Source organism: Perca fluviatilis, chromosome 9 (genome assembly GCF_010015445.1).
Source record: "Perca fluviatilis chromosome 9, GENO_Pfluv_1.0, whole genome shotgun sequence".
Lineage (NCBI taxonomy): Eukaryota > Metazoa > Chordata > Actinopteri > Perciformes > Percidae > Perca > Perca fluviatilis.
In genome coordinates this window covers 6,888,114-6,913,185 of record NC_053120.1, presented here as the reverse complement: position 1 = coordinate 6,913,185, position 25,072 = coordinate 6,888,114, and the positions used below count along the sequence as shown (strand labels likewise).

Below are 25,072 nucleotides of genomic sequence, written 5' to 3'. Positions count from 1 at the left end.
AATGCAAATGGTTCAGTTTTTAAGGTGCATGCAACATTTATGGAAGGTTTTCATCAAGTGTTTAGTTTTTCTGCTTAGAAAATCCTATTTTACAGCAACATTTAAGTAAGATGAACAAACAGAGAAATGTGACTTTTATTAGATAGAACAGATGTTGACAAACTTTTCCTTTGGGGACATCATTTGAAGTTGGAAATAGGTAATCAATTGCAATATATTGCAGAATATCGCAAAATGTGTAACATTGCAGTAATATCGTATTGTGACACAAGTACCGTGATAATATCGTACCGTGGGGCCCCTGGTGATTTCCCGCCCCTAGCTCCTGTGCCTCTGTGAATGTCGTGTCCTGGATGTTCGGACGTAACCGCTGCTCTGTTTTATGTCACACTAGCTCTCATCCTCCCTGTTTTTACTCAGGAGGTGGAGGCCAGGAGCGAGCTGTCGTACCCCAACTTCTCGCAGCTCTACAGAACGCTGATGTTTGACGCACAGAAGAGCGTGAGTCACTTTTGGGTTTGCACACTCACACTGTCGTGGAAGAAGTACTCAAATCCTTTACATGCATAAAAGTAGTGGTATCACAATAGGACCATAAATAGGGTTGGGCATTGCTTGGATTTTAACAATTCTGATTCCAATTCAAATTCTTCCTTTCGACTCCGGTTGTGATTTACAGTTTGACGGGGCTTTTTCAACGTAAAATAAAGCCACACTAGAGTGCCGCTTACTGTGCTCCATGGCTCCAACACAACAAGTGCTTGGACGCTACGGAAACCAAAACTTGTGCATGTTAAAGCTTTAGTGCGTAACTTTTTGATATTAATGAACATCTGTTACATTAAAGCCGTTGCTACAAAGCTGAGATTATCAGCTCCACACGACTCTCTCTGTATTTCTCAGTATGGCTATGTTCAGAAGATTGTGGCATCCAGTGATTTTCCCGTTCAGAAATTCGATTGAAGATAATGACCTCTTCTGAAGAGTCCATCATTTTTTTTTAATCCTCCGTGTCCTCCTTGGCTACTACCAACTGCGTGGGGGAGGGACGGGGGTGGTGCGCGATCACGAAAAGCTTGTATCATGTGGACGCGCCGACGGTGTTGTTGTCATTACTTAGAATTCCTCATGGGGGCGACAGAAAGTACACACTATAGCTTTAAATTTGGAACTGATGATCGGATTTGAAACCAAATCCTCCGAACGTTTCCAATAAAGAAACCATTCCGATGGGATCGTAATTTTTGGATCGATTCCGATTAGGAATCGGTTCTCGATGCCCAATCCTATTCATGTACTTGTGTTATTGCAAGGTTTAGTTCCATAATTACGAATCATGTAGACTTTATGTTTATGCTTACCATTTTCAAATGCATGCATTTGAAAATGGTCATTTTTTAATCCTCAGATGTATTTTCTTACTGTTCTAGGCAGCCATTGCTTTCCATTTATGTTCCATAGGGCATGGAAATCAAACAGCAGATTCTGGGAAAGTGTTTGAGTTGTGTGATCCCTCACATTGAACATCAACTCTGCACTCAAAAGTGCAACTCATTTATGTAACTATGACAAAAAAATGAATGCAGACTGGATGTTCACAGCTGGATTTATACAACTCAAGCAAGTTTTAAAATGGTGGTTTAACTGGGACTTTAATTCATGTGATTTGCAAAACCACCAAAATCATCCTTTTTAATAAATAATGATGTAATAAAATCCCCAAATTGGAGATGGATTTTTTTTGGAGATAAAATAATTTTACCCAAAAGCAGCAATATTAAGTCTGAATCTGCAACATAATCAGTAATATCAGTCATCAGATAGATGTCATTTCCCTCCTGAGATGTACAGTAGTTGTGGAAAAGTTTGAAGTCTCCCACTCTGAAAAAGTACAGTTTGTGTGCATCCCAATCCCACTTCAGTACTGTATTTGAGTACTTCTGCACTCGTGCCACACCACCACGCTCACTCACTGTTTATGCTTCACCTGGCTCCCTCCCACCTGTCCGTCACCTGGTTCCTCACCTTCTGTTCCCAGATTATTGAGCAGCTGGAGCTCTCCTTCCCTCTGAGGTGAGTCCTTCCACCTTCACCTCCACCACCTTCTCTTCCTCTTCCTCAGTGTCCACTCCCTTGTCTTCACGTCCCCCGAACTCTTGTCCTTCTACATCTCCAGTTTCTCTTTAACACACACTAAATGGATAGTCCGGATCTTTTAAAGTGGTGCTGTATGAGTTACTTCTCCATACTCAGCGTATTAGTAGTCTATATCGAAGACATTTCATTTCTGGTACTGTTCGGGTCCCGCTGGAAATACCGTTTGGTTTTGTCAAAGGAGTCTGGTGGCTTTGAAGAGAGCAGAGATGGATAGAACAGCTTCAGTTCCCTGACGTAAAGGGCTGTCTGACAGCAAGGTAAAGTCATGAAAGTATTCTAAATATAGCATACACTTAAAGTGCTCATATTATGCTTTTTGGCTTTTTCCCTTTCCTTTATTGTGTTATATATCGTTTTTGTGCAAGTTATAGGTTTACAAAGTGAAAAAGCCCAAAGTCCACCCCAAAGGGACTTACCATCTCCAACAGAAAACACTGTTCACAAACTGCTCCAAACAGCTCTATTGTAGTCCAGCCTTTACTTCAGAGACAAACGTGCGTCACTTTGTAACACACGTTATAATGCTAGCCTAGCTGCTAGCATGGCACGCCCTCATACTCTGCTTCTGACTGGCTAGTAGTCCTTACCTAGGTACTGCACATGACAACAAAGAGGGAACAGAAGTGAGATGTCTCACTCTGTAGCTAAAACAGAGAGCTCAACACACAGGGTGAAAAGAGGAGCTGCAGCAATTTTTTTAAATTAAACCATGTAAACCTATTCTGCTATAATCTCTAAATACAATTATGAACCTGAAAATTAGCATAATATGAGCACTTTAAACTGATATAGATGTTTTTAGGTGTCTAAAATGCATTTAGCTGCTGCCCCGTCCACAGCACATTACTTAGCTTCCGTGTCTGTACTCCTGCCTGCTACACTGACTATGGAGAAGTAGCTCATACAACACCACACTTCAAAACATCTAAACTATCCCTTTAAGGGAGATTTAGGCTTTCAAGGAAGGGAACCATTTCCATGTGTTTTTGCCATTTTAATGGTACTTAAATGTTTTTTTTTTTTCTTGGCTCTCTGGATGTGAACATTTAACGTTATGGAACATTAACCTTTAAAACTGGAATAAATAGAATTGGCATAGTTAGTAGAGTAACAAGGTCAGTTGCCAGACAGACATTTGTATGTTAATGTGTCATGTCTCCTCTCTCATTTATTTGAACTTTTCTTTACCTTTCCCTCCTCTGCCGTCTGACATCTTGAAAACCGTTGTGTTCGCAGGAATGTGGACAGACCAGAGCTTTGTCAGATCTCCCTCTACGACTTCCAGAAGTTTTTACAGATGGACCAGAAGGTACGGAGCAGACTCATCGCCCGTCAGCACAACACACAATTCAATTCAATTACATTTTTTATTTCAGACACACCGGTCCATGTCAGTATAAAAATATGTAAAACACAACAACACAGACAAGATAAAAGTTATACAAATTTAAGTTCATAGAATCAAAGTGATTAAAACACATACAGACATTAGTTCCAATGTTTCCAAAAGCAGGAAGTGTACCTTGTGTTACTCTGTGTGGGGTCACTTAAAGCCATTATAATTAGATATTTTGAATAAATTAAGGGACAAATAAATTTGTACATAACCTTTGTCAAGACGGCATGAAAGGTGGGAACATTACTAGTCACAAACATATGGCTCGCACTTGTCCATCTTGGCAGTTTGAGAAAGATTCTGAATGCATCATTAAACGCCACCTGAAGCTTTCTCATTTTTACCTTACTATAGCTGCACCACAAGTGGGCTGTTCAACAACTTTATTAATCCCACAAGGGGCAATTAGTTAAGATTAGCTACAGACAACACACACCACACACACACACACACACACACACACACACACACACACACACACACACACAGCACACAGAATCAGAAAGCCTTTATTGTGGGGCGACCTCTAGCTCACCCAGTAGAGCGTGCGCGCCATGTAGGCTGAGTCCTTGGCTCTCTCTCCCCTTTCCTGTCTTCTTCAAGCCATACTGTCGATTAAAGGCCATAAAAAGCCCAAAAAATAATCTTTAAAAAAAGAAAAAAGAAAGCCTTTATTGTGCTTGCATAGGAATGAAACAAAATTAGTTGTGGCATTCCAACATAAAAAAACCAACAAAATAAAAACACAAGACAAAGGACATTCAATGGTATACAAATACAATAAATAGATAAATATAAAAGTATTTAAAGTGCAGCAAGTGCTTAGTGGATTGCAGTATGGCAGTGATTACTTGATTTTTTTGTTTTGTTTATTGAGTGTGCTGATGGCTGTGGGTCTTTGAGTCTGGTGGTCTGAGTTTTGGCAGCTCTGTAGCATCTGCCTGATGGTAACAGTTTAAAGACTGGAAGACCAGGGTGTGAGATATCTTTAATGATGGTTTTTGCTGCATTGATGTAGCGTGAAGTGGCAAGTTCTTCCAAGGGAGGCAGGGAGCAGCCGGTGATCTTTCCTGCAGTCTTGATGACCCTTTGCAGAGCCCTTTTGTCTGCTGCAGTACAGCCTGCATACCACAGCGAGATACAGTGTGTTAGAACGCTCCCAGTGGTCCCGCGCTAGAACGCCACCAGCAGCTTCCTCTCGACATTGTTCCTTCCGAGCACTCTGAGGAAGTGAAGTCTCTGCTGTGCTCTTTTTAGTGTCATTGCTGTGTTTGATGACCAGGACAGGTCATGAGAGATATGGACACCCAGGAATTTGAAAGTCTGCACCCTCTCCACATATTCTATATTAATGTGAAGGGGGGACTATTCTGTGTCACACTTCTTCTGGAAGTCCAGTATCATCTCCTTTGGTGTAGTGGTGTTCAGTGTAAGGTTAGCAGTTCGACAACCTCTGTACCTCGTCCCTATACGCAGACTCATCCCCCCCCGAGATAAGCCCGATGATGGTTGTGTCATCCGCGAACACAGGCCTACACCCTAGAGAGTAGATAAATAATAATCAAAACATTTATTTTATTCATTTAAAAGTTGAATTGCAGAAGGCATAAAAGGGTTAGAGTGGCAATTAGTTTAAAAAAGCAGGTCAAATATAAAGATGACTTGCAACAGAGAAAATTCCCTCTGGAGTAGGTGATCTATAGAAGACAAAATGCTCGTTGCTTCACGCGAGATTTGTTGATTACAAAGAGAATTTAAATCTCTTTGTTTCACACCAATAATTTTCGAGCAGGTTTTGACTATACCGTTCAGGCTGTTTCTGTCTTTCACTGTGACGCTGTGAAACCAGCAGATAAAAGAAGAATTCATAAGGCTTTCGATAAAAGATTGATTAAAAACGACAGAGAATGACTGGCCTGACAGAAAAGGAGTTCAGTTTCCTGAGTAAGTGAATTCTCTGTTGCCCCTTCTTTTAAAATAGCCTCAGTATTAACACTGAATTCAAGGTGGTCATCAAAAATGGTACCTAAATATTTATGTGAGGTGACCATTTCAACCTTTTCATTGTGAATAAAGGACTCCCTGGCTGCAGGTTTATAGCGTCTAAAATCGATGAAAAGTTCCTTGGTTTTTGAGATATTTGTATAGAGGGGAGTACAGTAGGATCTAAAAAGCAGTTTTAACATTATCTGTGCACATGTGGAATTTGCGTGCCAGCATATTGGCTTGTGCATACACTGCCGCACACAGAAAAATGCTGTCTTAAAAAACTGCTCTGTGCTCACTTCTTTCTCCCGCTCGTCTCAGGAGTCGTGGGCGTCGGATCTGAGTCGTGTCAGAGAGTTCCTCACCGGGTACATGAGGGGGGGGCCGCAGCCTGAGCCCATGCTGCAACTGGATGAGGTGAAACAAAGACACAGCTGGAATAAACTGTGCAGATTTTTCTTTCCGGCCTCACAGTCTGATCGTGTTTCTTTGTGTTTCTAGTTCCTTACGTTCCTGTTCTCTAAAGAGAACTCTGTGTCTGACCCTCGGCTCTCAGCTGTTGTTGCTGAGGACATGAAAAGGCCTCTGTCTCAGTACTGGATCTCCTCTTCACACAACACGTAGGTCTCAACGTTTGTGTCTCAAATCATATCTTTGTCTCAGGAGTCCCCATACTGTATAAGAAGATCTTGTTATTGTATTTAAAGGAGCTTTAGGGAAATAATGGTGTTTTAAACACTCCACATTTTGAAAATCCTGCTTATTTTCTGTCTTATTAAAGGTGCTCTAAGTGATGTGACGTGTTTTTTAGGCTACATTTTTTGTCAGATACAGCAAACATCTCCTCACTATCCGCTAGCTGCCTGTCCCCTAGGGCTGGGTACCGAACGTTGATACTTTTATGGCACCGAAAAAAATCCTCCAATCCTATGAATATTTCGGTTCCAAAAGCGTCTGAGTGCATAAGCGCAAGCTTATCTGTTCTCTCCGCATATTGAAACAGAGCGGAGCTCCGACCGACACACACACACACACACACACACACACACACACACACACACACACACACACACACACACACACACACACACACACACACACGGAGAGGTGCGGATGGAGTAAACTGTCTGCAGTTTTGTTGAAGTCACAGAGAGTCACGGTTGGTTTCAAGTGTGGTTACAGTTTTTCAAAAGCGTTTTTCGAATGCGATATGATATTAATGGCGAGCCGAAAGCGGTCGCGGTGCTGTTGACATTACACTTCAAAGCAGGCAGAACGGTGGTTTATATGCCCTGATGAATGACTGACTGACAGGCTGAGCTTGCAAAGCAAGGCACATTTAATAATGTTACTCTGAGTGAGCAGTTTTGATTCACAATTAAAGTGAAAAATAAAAGCTTTGTGTTTAATGGATTTTTGTTGATGTTGAAATGGATTTTAAAACACATGGTATCGAAAAAGGTATCGTTAGGAACCGGATCGAAACTGAGGTATCAAAATTGGCACCGGATCGAAAGATTTTGAACGATACCCAGCCCTACTGTCCCTTGAACACACTGTAAAAAAACGCGGTCTCTGTAGACAGCCCAGGGTCCACAAACGCCAACAAAAACAAACTGCGCCAACCTGCCCCACAAACCATAATAAACAGTATTCCAGCCAATAACCGACAAGAATGAGCAGGTTGAGCCATCACTGCAGCAGCGTTAGCACGTAGGCTACTTCCACAATGCGTATTCATGACTCAACCAGCTCCTTCTTGATGGTTATTGGCTGGAACACTGTTTGTTATGGTTCGTGGGGCAGGTTGGCGCAGTTTGTTTTTGTTGGTGTTTGTGGAGCCTGGGCTGTCTACAGAGACCGCGTTTTTTTACAGTGCGTTCAGGGGACAGGCAGCTAGCGGATAGTGAGGAGATGTTTGCTGTATGTGACAAAAAATGTTGTAGCCTAAAAAACGTGTCACATCACTTAGAGCACCTTTAAGCCCAGTTCAAAACAAAGATTCACGACGAGACAAGTTGAAACTTGCAACTACTTGCAAATACTTGCAACGCACCGGTCTGCAGCGTTCTAAAACCTGCCAGTTCACACCAATGCGACGAGACAGTGTATCATCCCCAATGGAACGACTTTTGTACTTCTGACTTCCAGGCTTTTTGTGGCTAAATATGTAATTTCTTGCGTCTAAATATGAATGTGGATAAACGTCAGTGATAGTGAGCTGCTTGCCAAAGTTCCATTTCTAGTGATGAACCTGATTCACGGCTTTGTGCTGGGCGCTCCCTCTTTTTAGTCATTCTCTAGCTCGCTCGACCATACGGGTTAGGGTTAGGTTACATTCTACGTTTTTATTTTCTATAGTTTGTAGCCGACTTTACAAAATGAATTTGCTATTGGCTGTTGAAACAGGTGACGTCCGTTACGTTCTAAAACCAGCCTCTGTGACTTGAACAACTGAGTCGCAGCTAAACCATCAGCTGGTTTGAGTCAAGCGGAGACGGGCCGGTTCAGGCCGCTGAAAACGTTTCGTCTCGTCGCGCATCTTTGGTGTGAACTGGGCTTTAAGAGTCATATGAAAAGATCATTTTCTTCTGTGTGTCCAATATTAACATATAGCTCAGCCTAGCCTAATGTAGCACAGAAAGTGGAAGCCTAAGTGATGCTCCCCAACATCTCCAAATCTGTCTTAATCACGTGTTGCGTATGTGTGTTTAACATGTCTAGAAATAGAAATGACGCACGGTTTGATTAGCAGTTAGCTGCACGTAGCAGCTTTGTATACTTTCTCAACTCAGAACTAATGCCCAGCTAACTCTTCTCGAATGATATGACTGAATTAATGCTAACTGCAAAATAAAATAATTAATTTTTTTAGTTTACCAAGTTTTTTTTCTTTTGAAAACGACTACCCGTTTCCCCTGTTTGGTCTGTAAACCAAACACGTCACGTTTATATTGAGTGAAATGCTGAAACATTTGACTGAACAATAAGAAAATTCAACACCAGTTGATTCAGTCGTTGGTGTCAAGCATTTTTCTGACTCAAATGATTAAAGAGGAAATAACTGACTGTATTAATCAATATTGGAAACTAACATTAGTTTGAATGCAAAAAACTGAAAATGAAACGGAACATCTAACTCACAGTGAGACAGCAAATCTCCTCGAATGACATTATTAAAGCACCACTGCTCTTCTGAACTTGTTTCCATGTTGTTGTTCTCCCAGCTACCTGACAGGTGACCAGTTTTCCAGTGAATCATCTCTAGAAGCCTACGCCCGCTGCCTCCGGATGGGCTGTCGCTGCATTGAACGTAAGATTCTCCAACATTTGATTCTAACTCACAAGAAAATGAAGTGTTGGCTTTTATCAGAAATCCACTGGGCCTAGGGGCCGGGCAATACATCGATACTATATCGACATCGAGTTATGAGGCTAGCTATTGTCTTACATTTTGGAATTCGTAATATCCTGATAAGACACAAGACGTTTGCGTCGGGCTTTGCGCTGCCCCAGGTGCAAGATAGGGCCTGTTGTGTTAAAGCTATAGTGCGTAGTTTCTGTCTCCCCGATGAGGAATTCTAAGTAATGACAACAACACTGTCGCTGCCTCCACATGATACAAGCGTAGGCTCCCCTAGTATTGATGTTGCCTGGTAAGTTTCTGACATTTAACCATTCACTTCAATAGGAAGCGTGTCCAAACTTCTGACTGGTACTGTATTTGATGAAAAATATTGTGAAATATGACTTCCTCCATATGGCCCACTGTTACTGTGGAGCTGAGGATATTTAGCTGCTCATTTAATCAAATGTCTGCAACCCTCCCTTAGATACTTTTGTTGTCTTATTTTGTGCTCAGATTTCTGGTCCAGTCTTTCTGTCAGGGTCACACAGCTAAAAGCCTGAACATTCAGTTGAGGTTTGTAACTAAATGTGTGTTTTTGTGATCTCAGTGGACTGCTGGGACGGACCTGACGACCTGCCCATCATCTACCACGGCCACACATTAACCTCCAAGATCAAATTCCTGGATGTGCTGCACACCATCAAAGAGCACGCCTTCGTCACATCGGAGTAAGTTTGGAGCTGGTTTTCATCGTGTTGAGATATGTTAACTCGGTTCGTCAGGTCACCCCGGCCTGGGTGACGATGCCAGTGCTGTCCCAACTTTATCAAAGCAAACAATGTATTGGTATTCATTAGGGCTGGGGCGATATGCTTTTGTCCCGATTTGATTCTTCCACGATACATGGGTGCCGATTGGATTTCGATTTTTATTGATTGTGATTGAAGTGATTGAAGTATTGCAATCCGATAGAATTGAGTATTGCGATTTTCTTTTCCTTCTTTAACAAAAACAAAAATTATAAGTATACACTTCTAGAGACAATATATCACGAGACATTTCAAAAAACTAATTGTTTTCTAAGTCAGTGTGCCATTTATTTCATTTGTAAAGAAGAACATAAGATGGATTTTTCTGCATTTTCTGCTTTTGCTCAGTTTAGCTGGAAACGGATGTACCGTATAAACCGAAAATATTTAGGTGAATCATTGATAAAAATTTTATAAAAAATATTGTAGGTTTAAAGTCATCGCAAAAAAATTACAATACATACAATTTCCGAATTGTTTTTTTCCCACCCCTGGTATTTATGTTGCCTGGTTAGTTTCTGACATCTAACCACCAACACCAGGGTGAAGAGACTCACCCACCTGCTGTTGTGCCTGTGCAGGTATCCTGTGATCTTGTCCATCGAGGACCACTGCAGCGTGGTCCAGCAGAGGAACATGGCCACGCACTTTAAGAAGGTGTTTGGAGATCTGCTGCTCACCAAGCCTGTCGATAACAGCGCCGAGGAGCTTCCCTCGCCCTACCAGCTCCGCAGGAAGATCCTCATCAAGGTACACAGACAATCACACACCTACGTAGCAAACCATATCAGACACAGCATCTTTCAAAGTCAGCAGTGTGAAACTGAACATGTCATAATAGGGCAACAGACTCTCACAGAGCTACAGAAAGGGATTGTGAGAGGAGGTGAAGACTCAGCGTAGGTTTCAGGTAGGGCTGTGGTCTCCAGGTCAGTTGGTCGGTTGATTTCCTCTTGTACGCTCAAATTCTCATTGGTCGGACAGTCGCTGGTTTTAATTTCACAAGGTTGCCTGCAGGCCTGCACGATATTGGGGAAAAAACTGACATTGCGATATTTTTTTTTCATGAGATATATATTTCGATATGAAAAAAGAAAAATTTTTACAAGATGGGTTGGTGGCAAGAGGTTAGTGTTAGTTTCCAGCATCGTGGCTCCAAACTGTAACGTTAGTTGGGACAGACGCCTTGTTTCTTTAGGCTAACTATATTAGCTTTAGCCTGGCTGGTAGCAGCTTTCTGCAGTCATAAATGGCCGGGAGACGTCGTGATAACGTTGCATTAATCAGGTGAGTTATTTTGTCCTTGCAGCCAACATAAAACACTGACTACTGTAGCTTCACTGCCCATGGAAAAGCATGTGCATCACTGTGTCAGCAGCAGCTGCCGCGGTACTTTTCTACACACGGGAGAGCCTCACTTCCCATAACAACAAACCCCGTCGGATATACACATACACAAGTTGCCCGTGGCTTCCATGTCTTAATGGGTGAGGGTCGCCCGTTAACAATCATGTAAAAGGAGATCGGTGAAAGTTTACTTTTCTATCAAGCAGCAAAAAAGTTATATGCGGCAACATCGCAACGTCCTGCGATGTGACTATCGCGCAACCAAAGCATTTTGTCCCAGCTGAAAAAGCCAGGCGCTCTTCTGAGAACACTAAGCTGGAAGAGCTAGAGCGCTTTGGGGCTTATGAGTCGGCACCGTTAGGGTTAGGGTTAGAGTACTTGTTCTGAATGAAGGGAAGGCTGAAGCACGCAGATAGATGGGAAAGATATATACGGTCCAGCAGTATTCATTTCTCCTACTCTACCTTGTTGCTGTTCAGCACTTGTACATGACGGTTGGTCTTTGTGTTGTTATTTGTCCCACCCCTCCTCCACTGTGATTGGACGGCTGGGCACACTTTACTGGGTGAGCTAGAGGACGCCCCCTCGAGCATGATGTCTGACCTCCATAAAAAAAAATGTTGCATGACAGAAAGTTGGTCAGAAGTTCCGACACGGTGCAGGCATGCAGTAACGCACTCCCACATTGAACAGTGTGTCTTGAAACATTTCTTCACTGTGTCACAGCACAAGAAACTGGTGGAAGGCACACTTTATGAAGAGGTGACTTCAGCCAGCTACTCTGAAAACGACATCAGCAACTCTCTGAAGAACGGCATCCTTTACCTGGAAGACCCCATCGACCACGTGCGTGAGTTCTTATACATCAAATATACAGTCCGTGTAGTGTGTGTGTGTGTGTTACTGACGTGTTTCTGATTCACAGACGTGGACTCCACACTATTTTGTCCTGACCAGTAATAAGATTTACTACTCGGAGGAGACCTCTCACTACCAGACAGCTGAAGAAGAGGAGGACGAGGAAGGAAAAGAGGTGATTATAAATAAATGAGCACACACACACACACACACACACACACACACACACACACTAGTCCAACAGCGGAGCAGTTTCTCCAAATGGCTCCAACAGCTTTGCATTGACCGCTACAAGAAATCATTCCTACCACATGCAATAAAACTGCACTTAGTGTTAGATAAGACTCACATACTGTACATCACAATACTGCACTATAGAGCAACTTGCACAAACATAGGTTTACTTATATCTTTATAAACACTATGTAATAGGGGTGGGGGGGGGGGAATTGGAAATCAAATGTATTGATTTTTTTTTTGGACAATTTTTTCAATCGATTCTTTGCCCCAAAATTGATATTTGTATTTAATTCATTTTTTACCAATGATTCACCTAAATATTTTCTGTTTGTATGGTACCTCTGACGGCGAATACATCACATCCGTTTCCAGCAAAACAGACCGAATGCAGAAAATCCATGTTATGTTCTCCTTTACGAATGAAATAAATGTCAGACTGACATATATCAGACTTCTTAGAAAACAGTTAGTTTTGGGCGCCTGGGTAGGTAGAGCGCGTGCCCATATATAGAGGTTTACTCCTCGACGCAGCGGCCGTTGGTTCGACTCCGACCTGTGGCCCTTTGCTGCATGTCATTACCCCTCTCTCTCTCCCCTTTCATGTCTTCAGCTGTCCTATCGAATAAAGGCCTAAAATGCCCCCCAAAAAACTACTTTAAAACAAAAACAAAAAAAACTATTAGTTTTTAGAAATTTCCTATGATATGTGGTCTCTAGAAGTGTATTACTCAACTTTTGTTTTCATTAAAGAAGGAAAAGAAAAACGCAATAATCAGTACTAGCAATAATTAAAAACTGCAATACAATGTATCTTCAAAGGACCACAATGGAAATAAGTTGAGGACCACAATGGCAATAAGTCTTGGACTTTATTGTGTTTTTATCCTCGATTGTATTTGATGTCCTTTTATCATGTGTAAGGCACTCTCTTACAATTAAATAAATCAAATCAAATCAAAAGAATCAAATCGAGAAAAAGCCACTTGTATATACGTTTGTACATGCTTTCCTGTGTATATTTTTGGAATAGTTCTTGTATTCTATCCTATTTAATATTTCTTTTGTATGTGTGCTGTGTGTCTTATATTTGCTGCTGGAGCACTGACATTTCCCAGTTGGGGATCAGTAAAGTCAATATAATCTAATCTGAAAAAGTATTAGTCAGGTAGACAATGCTCACTCCTTCTTTCCTGTTCTTGGTCAGGAGTGTAACAACAACGAGCAGCACTGTGCGGAGCGCTGGTTCCACGGGAAGCTGGGCGGAGGCCGCGACGGTCGACAGGTGGCCGAGAAGCTCCTGCAGGAGTACTGCGAGGGCGGGGCCAAAGACGGCACCTTCCTGGTCCGGGAGAGTGAGACGTTTGTCGGGGACTACACCCTCTCGTTCTGGTTGGTAACACTTAACGGGACGGCTCTTCAAGTGATAACCATCAGCTTTCAGTGGAGAAGAGAAAATAGATTTAAAATTTAGAATTTAAGCAGAGTTAAAGGGAATGTAGAAACACATTTATAAAGTTATTGGGGAGAGTTGGGAGAAACAATGTCAGCATTTGTTCAAATTTAGTTCATCTGAAGTGAATTGAACATGAAATAAATAGAAAAAATAAGGATAAAATGAGAGATTGATAATTTGTCACAAAATCTGAATTGGAAAGATTTCCCTTTTTTATTTATTGCATTGGAAAGATTATTTAATTGTATTAGGAAGCCACTTAAAAATGAAATATTTGGGGCGCCCTGGTAGCTCACCTGGTTGAGCATGGCCCCATGTACTAAGGCTCTGTCCTTACCGTGGCCCGGATTGGATTCCAACCTGCGGCCCTTTGCTACATGTCTTCCCCCTCCTTCTTCTCCCCTATCCTATCGACAGCTGTCCTATCCATTACAGGCCAAAAAATAATCTTTAAAAATCAAATATTTGCCAAGATTGTAAATTTCAAAATAAAAAGGGATCAAATGCACCACAGGTCATCCAATACATCTACTCCTTGTGTGGCAAATTATGTTAACAATGAATCAATAACTAAATATAATTAGGAATAATGAAAAAAAGAAAAATCTTCTCAGCATTTTGATTTACTTTCCCGTTTCTGAAGCTTTCAGTCACATCTTGTGGCCCCTAAAGTCGAAGGGTGAGGATGGCCACAAGGTGTGACTGAAAGCTTCGGAACCAATAAGAGAGTTAGAGATAATTTATTTGTAAAGGTGCTTTTTCCTTTTGTATAGCAGTTTGGGTGACATTTTGGCAAGTATTGAAAGTTTGAATTAGGACATGTGTCCAGCCTGCCAGATTATTATTTTTACAATATTATAAAACCATACTACCACCCCACACAAACATGTGATCCGTGTATCATTGGGGGACTGCAATCATGACAAATAATGTTACACGTTTGGAGTGTGTGTGTGTGTGTGTGTGTGTGTGTGTGTGTGTGTGTGTGTGTGTGTGTGTGTGTGTGTGTGTGTGTGTGTGTGTGTGTGTGTGTGTGTGTGTGTGTGTGTGTGTGTGTGGGAAAGGTGCGTCAGATGTTTGTTGGGTGACCATACAGATGTTTTTTAATGTTCTTAATCTGTTGATTGTTAGGTCAGACCGATGCAAGAAAAGATTCTGTGTGAACAGACAATAAAGTTGTATCTTATCTTATTATTATTATTATTATTATGACCGATCACTAGAAATCAACGTACTAACTCCTCCTCCTCTTCCAGGCGCTCCGGTCGAGTCCAGCACTGCAGGATCCATTCACGCCAGGAGTCCGGCTCCACGCGCTTCTACCTGACCGACAACCTGGTGTTCGACAGCCTCTACCGCCTCATCTGCCACTACCGAGACACGCCGCTGCGCTGCAACGAGTTTGAGATGAGGCTGGGCAGCCCCGTGCCTCAGCCCAACGCACACGAGAGCCGAGAGTGAGTCCGGCTCTCGCTTTTGATTTGCGTGAAAGTAAAGGGGAAAACAGTTAATCCATGACTGAATAGAATAGCTTTGTGTTCTCCAGGTGGTACCACTCCAGTCTGTCCCGTGTTCAGGCTGAACACATGCTGATGCGCGTCCCCCGAGACGGAGCTTTCTTGGTGCGAAAACGCAGCGAACACAACTCCTACGCCATCTCCTTCAGGTAGAAAAAAAACGACAACAACATAAACTCATCAGTTCATTTAAAGAGCCCCCTATTGTACTCCTTTTCAGTATCATATTTGTACAGGTTTACAATACATTATCCTTTTCATATCTCCACCTGAAACGCTCTCTCTGAACCAGTCTTCTCTGATTGGTTAGCTGGTGCACTCTGTTGTGATTGGTCAACCAAATTCAAACAAGCCCCTGGGCGGGCTGTGCTTGCTCAGACAGCACATATGAAAAACTGGGCTGGCTTTCTCAATCAGTGACATCACTAACTAAGGATTTTTTTATTTATTTCTTTATTTAAAAGGGACAACGCACATTAATCAACATGAGTACAAGGTCCAACCATAGACTGTATAACAGTCTATGGGTCCAACGCAAATGTGCCAGATTTAGCCAGGCTCATTTTCATCTGCAGTCAAACAGGAAAGAAAAAAATGCTGTCTGTGGGAGAGAAAGCCTTATTTGGAGCGAAATGTGTGTTTTTTTTATTTTACTTTACACATCTATTGCATACACAAACATTCATATAACACACTTAAGTATAGGGGAAATCCCAAAAAGCTTAACAGGGGCTCTTTAAGAAACACCAAAAACTCCATTATGTCTCTTTGTTTTTGTGGCTAATTTTCTTCCTGCGCCCATCATCCGTCTGCAGGGCGGAGGGGAAGATCAAACACTGTCGTATCCAGCAGGAGGGCCGTCTCTTCATGTTGGGCAGCTCGGCCGAGTTTGAGAGTCTCGTCGATCTCGTCAGCTACTACGAGAAGCAACCTCTGTACCGCAAGATGAGGCTCCGCTACCCAATCAACGAGGACACTCTGGACCGCATGGGCACCACGGTGAATCACACACACACACACACACACACACACGCACACACACACACACACACGGCTCACCAATCACATGTTACAAGTTTACATTACTGCTGTCTGTTTCACAAAGCAGCCAATGGTTTCCATTCATTTTTGTACAATATTAAAGTCTAACTTGACTTGAAATCTGAGTTTAGGGCGCTCGTGCGTGATCACGGAAGACTTACAACGTGGACGTACCGACAGTTTTGTTGTCATTACTTAGAATTCTTAGAATAATCAATAAATAATATAAATGAGACCATAAACAACATACAATATGTGGCTCCTACAAGTATTCTTGTGTGTATTGTTACATGTATCGTTAGTCTTTTGTAGAACCAAACCTACTGTAAGGAGGGTTGGTGGGATGTAACGCTTGGTATATTTGAAACGGTCTAGAACCGCTACTGTTCAAGATTGCCGTCGTAAACACTTCCTCCATGTATTCAGAAACATTTCAACATCAGATCCGACAGCAGCATCACTCTCCAGGAGGAACCATTATTATTTGTTGTTTGTTTGTCAGGAGCTTGACTACGGGGCGCTGTATGAGGTCCGCACGCCTCACTTCTACGTGGAGGCCAATAAGATGCCCTCCGCTCGGGTAAGTGAGACTGTTTGTACTGCAGACCTTCAGTTCAATCTGTGTGTTATTATTATTATTATTATTATTATTATTATTATTATTATTATTATTATTCAATCATCATATCATTTAGGAAATGATTAGCAGATTTGAATACCCGTAAAGCTTCTATGGATATACTTTTCTTGATAATCATCAGCAGCAAAAGAGGTACACAACCCATAGCAGTACAACAAGTACAAGCTGGTTCATATTTGCATTCAACTTTCTACTGTAAAAGCAGAAATATTGGAGGTGCAGTGTAATCATTGAAAGTGTAGACAGTAAAATGACTGATACTGAAGAGGAGTTCAGTTTCACTGTTGGATGAAACTCCAGTGTCTCCAGTGTGAGTGATTTTCAGACTTTGATTAGTTAAAGAGGAAGATTTGGGGGGGGGGGGGAATCAATAATGAAAGAAATATTAGAGGAAAGAGATGTTTTTGAGGGTGTAAATGGAAACAACATTTATGATTTAAGTCTTTTTGACTTTGGCACCCCTTAGTGGTTGTATCTAAATGTTCACTGTGGCCGACAGACTGATGGTGTATCCCTTGTAGGGCTGCACAATATACAGGTTTTTTTATCGTCATCGCAATATCTGCCGCATTAAACACATTGCAAAAGACGCTCCGAGATTTTTTTTTGTGTCAGCTGAATGAAAATATCTAATAGAAAACAGCATTTTAAAATGTACCTGTCATTGTTTTTTTTTAGTGCTGGCTTTTATATTCAATTCCATGTTCAATTTGTTCAACAAAAGATGATGATTTCCTTTTTATTTGTTTTAAATTCAACGAGCACTTTGTTGTACTTCAGCAGAATACTCAAAGCTGCAGAAATGCTGAACCGAGTACACTTTAATTTCTGTTTATTTATCGCAAGTTATCCCGTTAACGCGATATTCAAGAACGTTAGCGCATATCGCATATTTTCCTCATATGGTGCAGCCCTAATCCCTTGCTACTGTGTGTTTCAGTGTACTGTTTAAGCTCTGTCTGATGGTGTATCCCTTGCTGCTGTGTGTTTCAGTGTACTGTTTAAGCTCTGTCTGATGGTGTATCCCTTGCTGCTGTGTGTTTCAGTGTACTGTCAAAGCTCTGTACGACTATCGAGCTCAGAGGGAAGACGAGCTCTGTTTCCCCAAACAGGCGCTCATCCTCAACGTAGATAAGCAGGAGGGCGGCTGGTGAGTGAATCTCCGTGTGACTTCCTGTGCGTCTGATGACATCTATAGAGCTCAACAGGGTGGTTCCGGAAGTGAATATCCCGTTCATTTTCTCCATAAGGATTTTGATTATCATCTGTCTAAACCAGGGTTTCTGCGGGGTCTTAACCCTCCTGTTGTCCTTCGGGCAAATTTGACCCATTTTCAAAATATGTGGGTTTCTTTCAACCTAATTGTCAAAAGAAAATAACGTGAATGGTTCCGTTCTTCACAAGCAAAATAAATCCGTTCAGTACTTTCATTGAATTTGGGTGTTATATTCAATTTTATAGCATTTGGAGAAAAAAAAGAAAAAGTGACCAAAATGTCAGAAAAAGCTTTAAAAATGCAGGAAGAAAAACAATGAACAAAATCGGGTTTTTTTGTTGTTTTTTTTAAGTTGGAAAAAAAGTGACATACACGTTGGAAAAAGTGACCAAAAACTTGCACAAAAAAATCGAACAAAAAATAAAAAAAGTTAATTTAAAATTTTGGCTCAGAAAAACAAAAAGTTGAATGGTCGACGGGAAGACAACACAAGAGTTAAAAAGTCTAACACTGAAAAATCAAAATTTTAGGCCTTAAAGGAACACGCCGACTTATTGGGACTTTAGCTTATTCATCGTAACCCCCAGAGTAAGACAAGTCGATACATACCCTTCTTATCTCCCTGCGTGCTGTAGTGCTGTCTGACAGCTCCAGCGGCATCAGCCCATAACAGAACAGGCAGGTGAATGGTTCTAATAATCCTACTGCTCCGAATAAGTGACAAAATAACGCCAACATGTTCCTATTTACATGTTGTGATTTGTAGAGTCACAGCGTGTACAAAAAACAACATAACATGAGACACAGCCATCTTCTGAGTAAGCGAACGCGGAACTATATTCTAAAGGCGGAAGAATATAGTACTTGCGTGAGTGATATGCTGCGCAAGCAAGCCTGTCTGAGAATATAGTTCCCGGTTTGTTTACGGATAGAAGACGGCGTGTCTCATGTTACGTTGTTTTTGTACATGCTGTGACTCTACAAATCACAACATGTAAACAGGAACATGTTGGCGTTATTTTGTACTTTTGTCACAATGGGAGTAGTAGGCTAGTTGGAACCAGTTACCTGCAGGATCTGTGCAGGGCGGCTATTGCTGGAGCCGGTCAGAGGCCTTATGCGCATGCATAAGGTATGTATCGACTTGTCTAACTCTGGGGGTTACGGTGAATAAGCTAAATTCCCAATAAGTTGGCGTGTTCCTTTAAGAAGTCTTAAAAAGAATTGTGTTCTAGGTCTTAAATCATTTTAACCAGGTCTTACATTTTCCTACGTCCATGCAACGCTGCCTCTAATGCTCATTGAAATACTTTTTTTTTTTTTATTCTGTGGCGTTGTAGTTCTTTCTTTCTTCTGTATATGAACATAATATTATAGAATACATTTATTTACTTTGCAAGGACTTGGACTCTGCATTTCGTTGTACTTTACTGTCGTGATATAGGTCTTCAATTTCATTCATAAAGGTCTTAAAGGGTTTTAAAAAGTCTTAAATTTGACCTGGTAAAACCTGCAGAAACCCTGGTCTAAACCATCCAAGTAGACTGACCACGAGCTCCGAGGCTGTGAAACAAAAGTGTCTGCTCCTGTAAGAAGCTAAACGTCATGAAATCAACTTTAAGAACATGTTTTATTCGCGATCTTTTGAAGAAGTACAACACTACCCACAATCCTAAGCGTAACAGCGACATCTCTGATTGGTGGAACTCTGTACTGTTACCATTGAAATGTTCACCGCACCCGCGAATGGCTAAAGCGAGCTGCTACCATTGAAGTCTATGATGATCTTGTACCTTTGCCATTTTCAAAATGTTATTTTGCGCTGAATCAAATGTTTTATGGTCAAGATTCGTCTAGGAGCTGGTTGGCTTGGTTCCAGACTTTAAACTCTTTTTATAAACCTTTAATGAAACGTCAACAGAGAAGTTGGACGGAAAAAAAACACTTCCGGAACCAGAGCTGTTAAAAAAGTGCGCAGTCACTGTTGAGCTCTACAGCAGCTGGTCATGGACCTGTGTGTTTGTCTTTAGGTGGCGAGGTGACTACGGAGGGAAGAAACAGCTGTGGTTTCCTGCAAACTATGTGGACGAGGTTCACAGTTCTCCCACCACAGAGCTGGACGAAGCGGTCAGTTTGCATTCTTACATGGAGCTTTAACGATGTCAAATGTTGTTCTGTTTGTTCTTCCTTATCTTAATATCTTGATAAAGTAGGACGTAAATTGGAGTAGTATTTTTGTATTGTTTAAAATGGTCTGTTTGATTGATCTTGTCTGTAAACTGTGATGTAGATGTGGTTAACACTGGTGGTAGGACCCGATGAGCCTACAGGGCTTCTACCTATCCCTTCTTTTAATCGTTCAAAATAAAGATTTCATTCATTCAAATGATCAACTTCCAATCATAATCAATCTTTTATTTCGTATTGTTGTGTCGTCTCAGTCTACAGAGAACAGTCCTCTTGGAACATTCCTTAAGGGCTTCATTGATGTACCCACCTGCCATGTCGGTGAGTTTTTTTTTAGTGTGACTTGCCAATTTCAATTTAACCCAGAAAACCCTACCAAAAACTACACATCATGTCGAAACATTCTCCTTCAAATTCCCTTGCAATTGTCTCACAATCTAGCAAAATTCAACACATTTATTGATCTGCATTTTGGTATAAACTACACAATATTTTCACTTTAAACTGTCTACATATTCTTTCACATTTAGCCGCCACCAGTCACTGCAGTTTCCCATGTAATTGATCCGTTCCTAAACCAACCACCCAACATCTTGAACACATAATCGTACACGCTGATACATTTCACGCTCAAGAGACTATTGGCATTTACATTTTTTTCCCTCCCACTAATTGATTGTAGTTATACAAAAGGTTACAAATTCCACTAGTTGGGACATGTATTTTTTTCAAACATGTTTATTGAAAATTCTAAGTTAACACGGATTCATGCGTTTTGATTTTCCTGTGTTGTAATAGATCTATTGGTAGATTAAAACAGTGCTGTATTACCTATTAGCCCTTGTAGCCCTCAAACTGCCTTCTCACACAAAACTGACACGTGATCTCTTCCTCCATCTTTCTTCAGTGGTGCATAAGGACGGGAAGAATTCTCGTCCCTATGTGTTCACCATCCACTCCCAGCAGCTGTCGTCTCACCCGGTTCAGACTCTGGACGTTGCAGCCGACAGTCTGGAGGACGTAACCAGCTGGGTTGCCAAGATCAGAGAGGCCGCACAGAACGCCGACGCACGGGTCAGTATGACCAAAGCGACGCAAACTAAACCTTGGCGAATGAACAATCTGACTTTTTAAACTTCAATTTATAAAATGTTAAGACATAATGTAAAGACTAATCATTTGAAACTGAATTTTGTGGCCGCATTGCTGCGGTCTCAAAAGTAACCAATATTTGAAAGGGATTTTTTTTCTATTGTATTGGCTGAACAGTATGGTTGTCTTATCTCCATGGTAACAGATGCAGGAGGAGAAGCAAATGGAGAGGAGGAAGAAGATCGCGGTGGAGCTGTCCGAGCTCGTGGTCTACTGCAGACCTGTCCCCTTCAACGAGGACAGTAAGGATCCAACTGCTCTCTCTTCATCTCTTGCTTCACTATTTATTTATTTTTTTAAGTTTCTGTGATAATTTTTTTTTGATTTGCTGCTGCTTCCAGAGATCGGGACAGAGAGGGCATGTTACCGGGACATGTCCTCCTTCCCAGAGACAAAGGCCGAGAAGTTTGCAACCCGCAGCCGAGGGAAACGCTTCCTGCAGTACAACCGCCGTCAGCTTTCCAGAGTTTATCCCCGGGGACAGAGGCTGGACTCGTCCAACTACGACCCGCTGCCCATGTGGCTCTGTGGCTCCCAGCTGGTCGCACTCAATTTCCAGACCCCAGGTCAGTGGGCAGATGTACAAGTATTTACACAGTGTCAAAGCAAACAAGAGAAGTACCCAGAGCATTTACCAGAGACATTTCTCTACACATAAAGATAAACAATCAAAGATAAAGAGCGTAGAGGCTTTCACAGAGACGCACAGATAAATTGATTCAGCAGCTACTTTATTTTCCTCATCGTAGATACAAATTCATAAAGCTGAAAGAAAAAATAAATGAAATTGATCAAGAAATTTGGCCTCACTTGCAATTTAATCAGCTTCTTTGTGTAGGTTGTAATATTAGATTTTGTAATTAGTTGTAACAGTTGCAATAAAAAGTACTATAGTAGCACCAACTTATTGTCAAATGGACTTTTTCTACTAGTAAGTAAAGATTTAATTAGAGTGTTATATTAAAATGTGTATCTGCTGATAAGCAACTCATCACATGTTGCCTCTAGTTTCAAATGCCTGCAATAAAGTGGCCACCAAGGGAAGAGAGAACTATTTCCTGGTTATAAACATAACAACTCTTTACTAGGTATAAATAAGCACCTGAATGCATCATTAGGTTTTGTCTTAGTGATGTGAGACTCTCTTTTGAGGAGGATAACCAGGTTCAGCCTTCGGGTCCTCTGATGGACACACCCGTCAAATGTTGCAGCAACCGGCTCTTAACCCTTGTGTTGTCTTCCCGTCTACTATGCAACTTTTAGTTTTTTTTCTGTGTCAAAATTTAGGTTTTAGGCTGGGTTTTTTCCCAACACTTTTGTCGCTTCTTTTTCCCGACGTTTTTGAAGCTTTCCCCAAAATTTTGGTCACTTTTTCCAATGTTTTTGTCGTTTTTATCTGCGCTTTCCCCCCCTACATTTTTGTCACTTTTTTTCAGCGTTCTCTTTCTTTTTTTTCAAATGCTATAAATTTAATAAAACACCCAAATTCAATGAAAGTAGTGCACTCATCATTTATTTCACTTGTGAAGAGCGTTGTAGGGAACCATCCACGTTCATATTTATTTTTGATAGTTTGGTTGAAAGAAACCCAAATTTCTGATATAGAAACTTTTTCAAAATGGGTCAAATTCAACCCGAGGACAACAGGAGGGTTAATACTGAGGATGTCAGCTGTAAGACACAAAACTGTGTGTGTGTGTGTGTGTGTGTGTGTGTGTGTGTGTGTGTGTGTGTGTGTGTGTGTGTGTGTGTGTGTGTGTGTGTGTGTGTGTGTGTGTGTGTGTGTGTGTGTGCGCGCACATGTGTGCGTGTGCAGATAAACCCATGCAGCTGAACCAGGCCTTGTTCATGCTTGGAGGCGCCAGCGGCTTCGTTCCCCAGCCTGATGTCATGAGGGACGATGCCTTTGACCCTTTCGACAAGGACACCTTACACGTGGAGCCAATCACCATCCAGTTACAGGTCCGATCGATCACTGGGAGAACAAACGATACATACAAGTATTGAACTTGTAGCGAGATTAATTTTGTCTTGTTACACCTAAACATTTCCAGCGTTGTACCTGCTTTTAACATTCATCCACGGTTCTGGATCAGGTTCTGGGGGCCCGTCATCTGCCTAAAAATGGCCGCAGCATCGTCTGTCCCTTTGTGGAGGTGGAGATCTACGGCGCGGATTACGACAGCTGCAAGTGCAAGACCGATGTCGTAGGTAAGACAGCTGCCGCCGCGTCGTCTTAATTGATTTGATTCCCATTCATTGTGTAATATATGCATTTTATTTTATTTTTTCCATTCATGCTGTAATATATGCTTTATTTTTTTTTTTTACCTCCCAGCTGATAACGGTCTGAATCCTGTGTGGGTGCAGAAGCAGTTTGTGTTTGACATCCACAACCCCACCTTCACCTTTCTGCGCTTCACTGTCTACGAGGAGGACATGTTCAGTGATCCAAACTTCCTGGCACAGGCCACCTACCCCGTCCGCCTGCTACGAACAGGTGAATGCAGAAGAACTCCTACTTCATTTTAGACGATTCTGCAAAACGTATTTAAAAGAAGCCAACCATAATTAAAAGGTCTGAGGGAGAGTTAAGAGTTGTAAATTCTTTTTGCAGATGTGACAAAAAAAAAGAAAGAATTAAATACAGACAAGTATTTTGCAATGTGTTGCTTTATTCACGTGTTGTCAGGCTACAGGAGCATCCCTCTGAAGAACAGCTACAGTGAAGAAATGGAACTGGCATCACTTCTGGTCCATCTAGAGATCGTCAATGCAAAGGTAAACCACTGGGTCCTGGGGAGGAGAGGGAGAAGTAGAGGTAAAGAGAGGGAGAGAAGTAGACAGGGAAGATTGGGGGAAAGGGGTAAAGTTAAAAAAGGGGGGGGGGGACGTTTGGAGTTAGAGAGAAGTAAAGGTAAGGAGAGGGATTAAAGTTGGGGCGAGAAGGGATACAGAGAAGTAGACAGGGATGAAAGAGGTGGGGGGGGAGACAGTTGGAGAGAGAGGGAGAAGTAAAGGTGGGGAGAGGGTTAAAGTTAAAAAGAGGTAGAAGTGGAAGAAGGGGTAGTTGGAAAGATAAGTAGAGAGGGAAGAAGTGGGGGGAGGAGGAGTTAGAACTTCACGAGAGAGAGAGAATTCGCAAACATGACCGGCTTGCCTTATCCTGCTTACTACACGGCTACTCATACAGAGGTTCCGCTGTCGGGACGGTTAACTTCACCGCTGATGAGCACGGCTGTCCGGTGGAAGCCTGGTTTCCCCGGTGAGTGAGCTAACTAATGCTCTGTTGCTATTAGCAATGTTAGCGATCGCCATTTTCTCCAGCCTCTCCCTCTATTCCATCTGTAGCTGTATAAGCTCCTTATGAGCACAAATATTGATTTAAAAAAGTTCTCCAGTCTTTGATCAGTATCAATAATAATCAATATTTGTGCTCATACAGCGCTCCTGCTAAGTGAGAAAGAGGCTAACGGTGCTAATAGCAACAGTTCAAACAGAGCAGTGGTTAGCTCACCGGGGCGACCTGGCTTCTGCTGGAAAGCGGTGCTCCCCAGTGGTAAAGTTAGCCAGGATGCAGGCGTTATCAGTAGTAGGGCTGCACAATATATCTATTTTTTTTTTTTAATCGTCATCGCGATATTAACAGGCGCAATAACCAAGAGGGTTGCAACATATCGCAAAAGAAACTTTCATTTTAAAGAAAATATGAGTAGAAAATTGC

The 25,072-nt window shown here is 41.8% G+C and overlaps 1 protein-coding gene across 2 annotated transcripts in view; it reads left to right on the top strand.

Moving 5' to 3' along the window:
* The window catches only part of LOC120565179 (1-phosphatidylinositol 4,5-bisphosphate phosphodiesterase gamma-1-like), a 52,944-nt gene that overhangs the window by 22,937 nt on the left and 4,935 nt on the right, over positions 1-25,072 (top strand). Inside the window, exons 6-30 of one of the 2 annotated variants that reach the window (XM_039810659.1) lie at positions 421-501; positions 2,039-2,073; positions 3,394-3,466; positions 5,861-5,956; positions 6,041-6,159; positions 8,767-8,852; positions 9,496-9,616; positions 10,279-10,447; positions 11,771-11,890; positions 11,970-12,077; positions 13,347-13,531; positions 14,852-15,052; positions 15,142-15,261; positions 15,928-16,111; positions 16,656-16,733; positions 17,840-17,943; positions 20,040-20,136; positions 20,451-20,517; positions 21,104-21,270; positions 21,494-21,590; positions 21,690-21,914; positions 23,165-23,310; positions 23,445-23,559; positions 23,687-23,848; positions 24,041-24,129. In XM_039810659.1, coding sequence (XP_039666593.1) covers positions 421-501; positions 2,039-2,073; positions 3,394-3,466; positions 5,861-5,956; positions 6,041-6,159; positions 8,767-8,852; positions 9,496-9,616; positions 10,279-10,447; positions 11,771-11,890; positions 11,970-12,077; positions 13,347-13,531; positions 14,852-15,052; positions 15,142-15,261; positions 15,928-16,111; positions 16,656-16,733; positions 17,840-17,943; positions 20,040-20,136; positions 20,451-20,517; positions 21,104-21,270; positions 21,494-21,590; positions 21,690-21,914; positions 23,165-23,310; positions 23,445-23,559; positions 23,687-23,848; positions 24,041-24,129 — 3,045 coding nt within the window. Of the gene's footprint in view, positions 1-420; positions 502-2,038; positions 2,074-3,393; positions 3,467-5,860; positions 5,957-6,040; positions 6,160-8,766; positions 8,853-9,495; positions 9,617-10,278; positions 10,448-11,770; positions 11,891-11,969; positions 12,078-13,346; positions 13,532-14,851; positions 15,053-15,126; positions 15,262-15,927; positions 16,112-16,655; positions 16,734-17,839; positions 17,944-20,039; positions 20,137-20,450; positions 20,518-21,103; positions 21,271-21,493; positions 21,591-21,689; positions 21,915-23,164; positions 23,311-23,444; positions 23,560-23,686; positions 23,849-24,040; positions 24,130-25,072 lie in introns of both variants that reach the window. The other variant, XM_039810658.1, reaches the window with a different exon arrangement.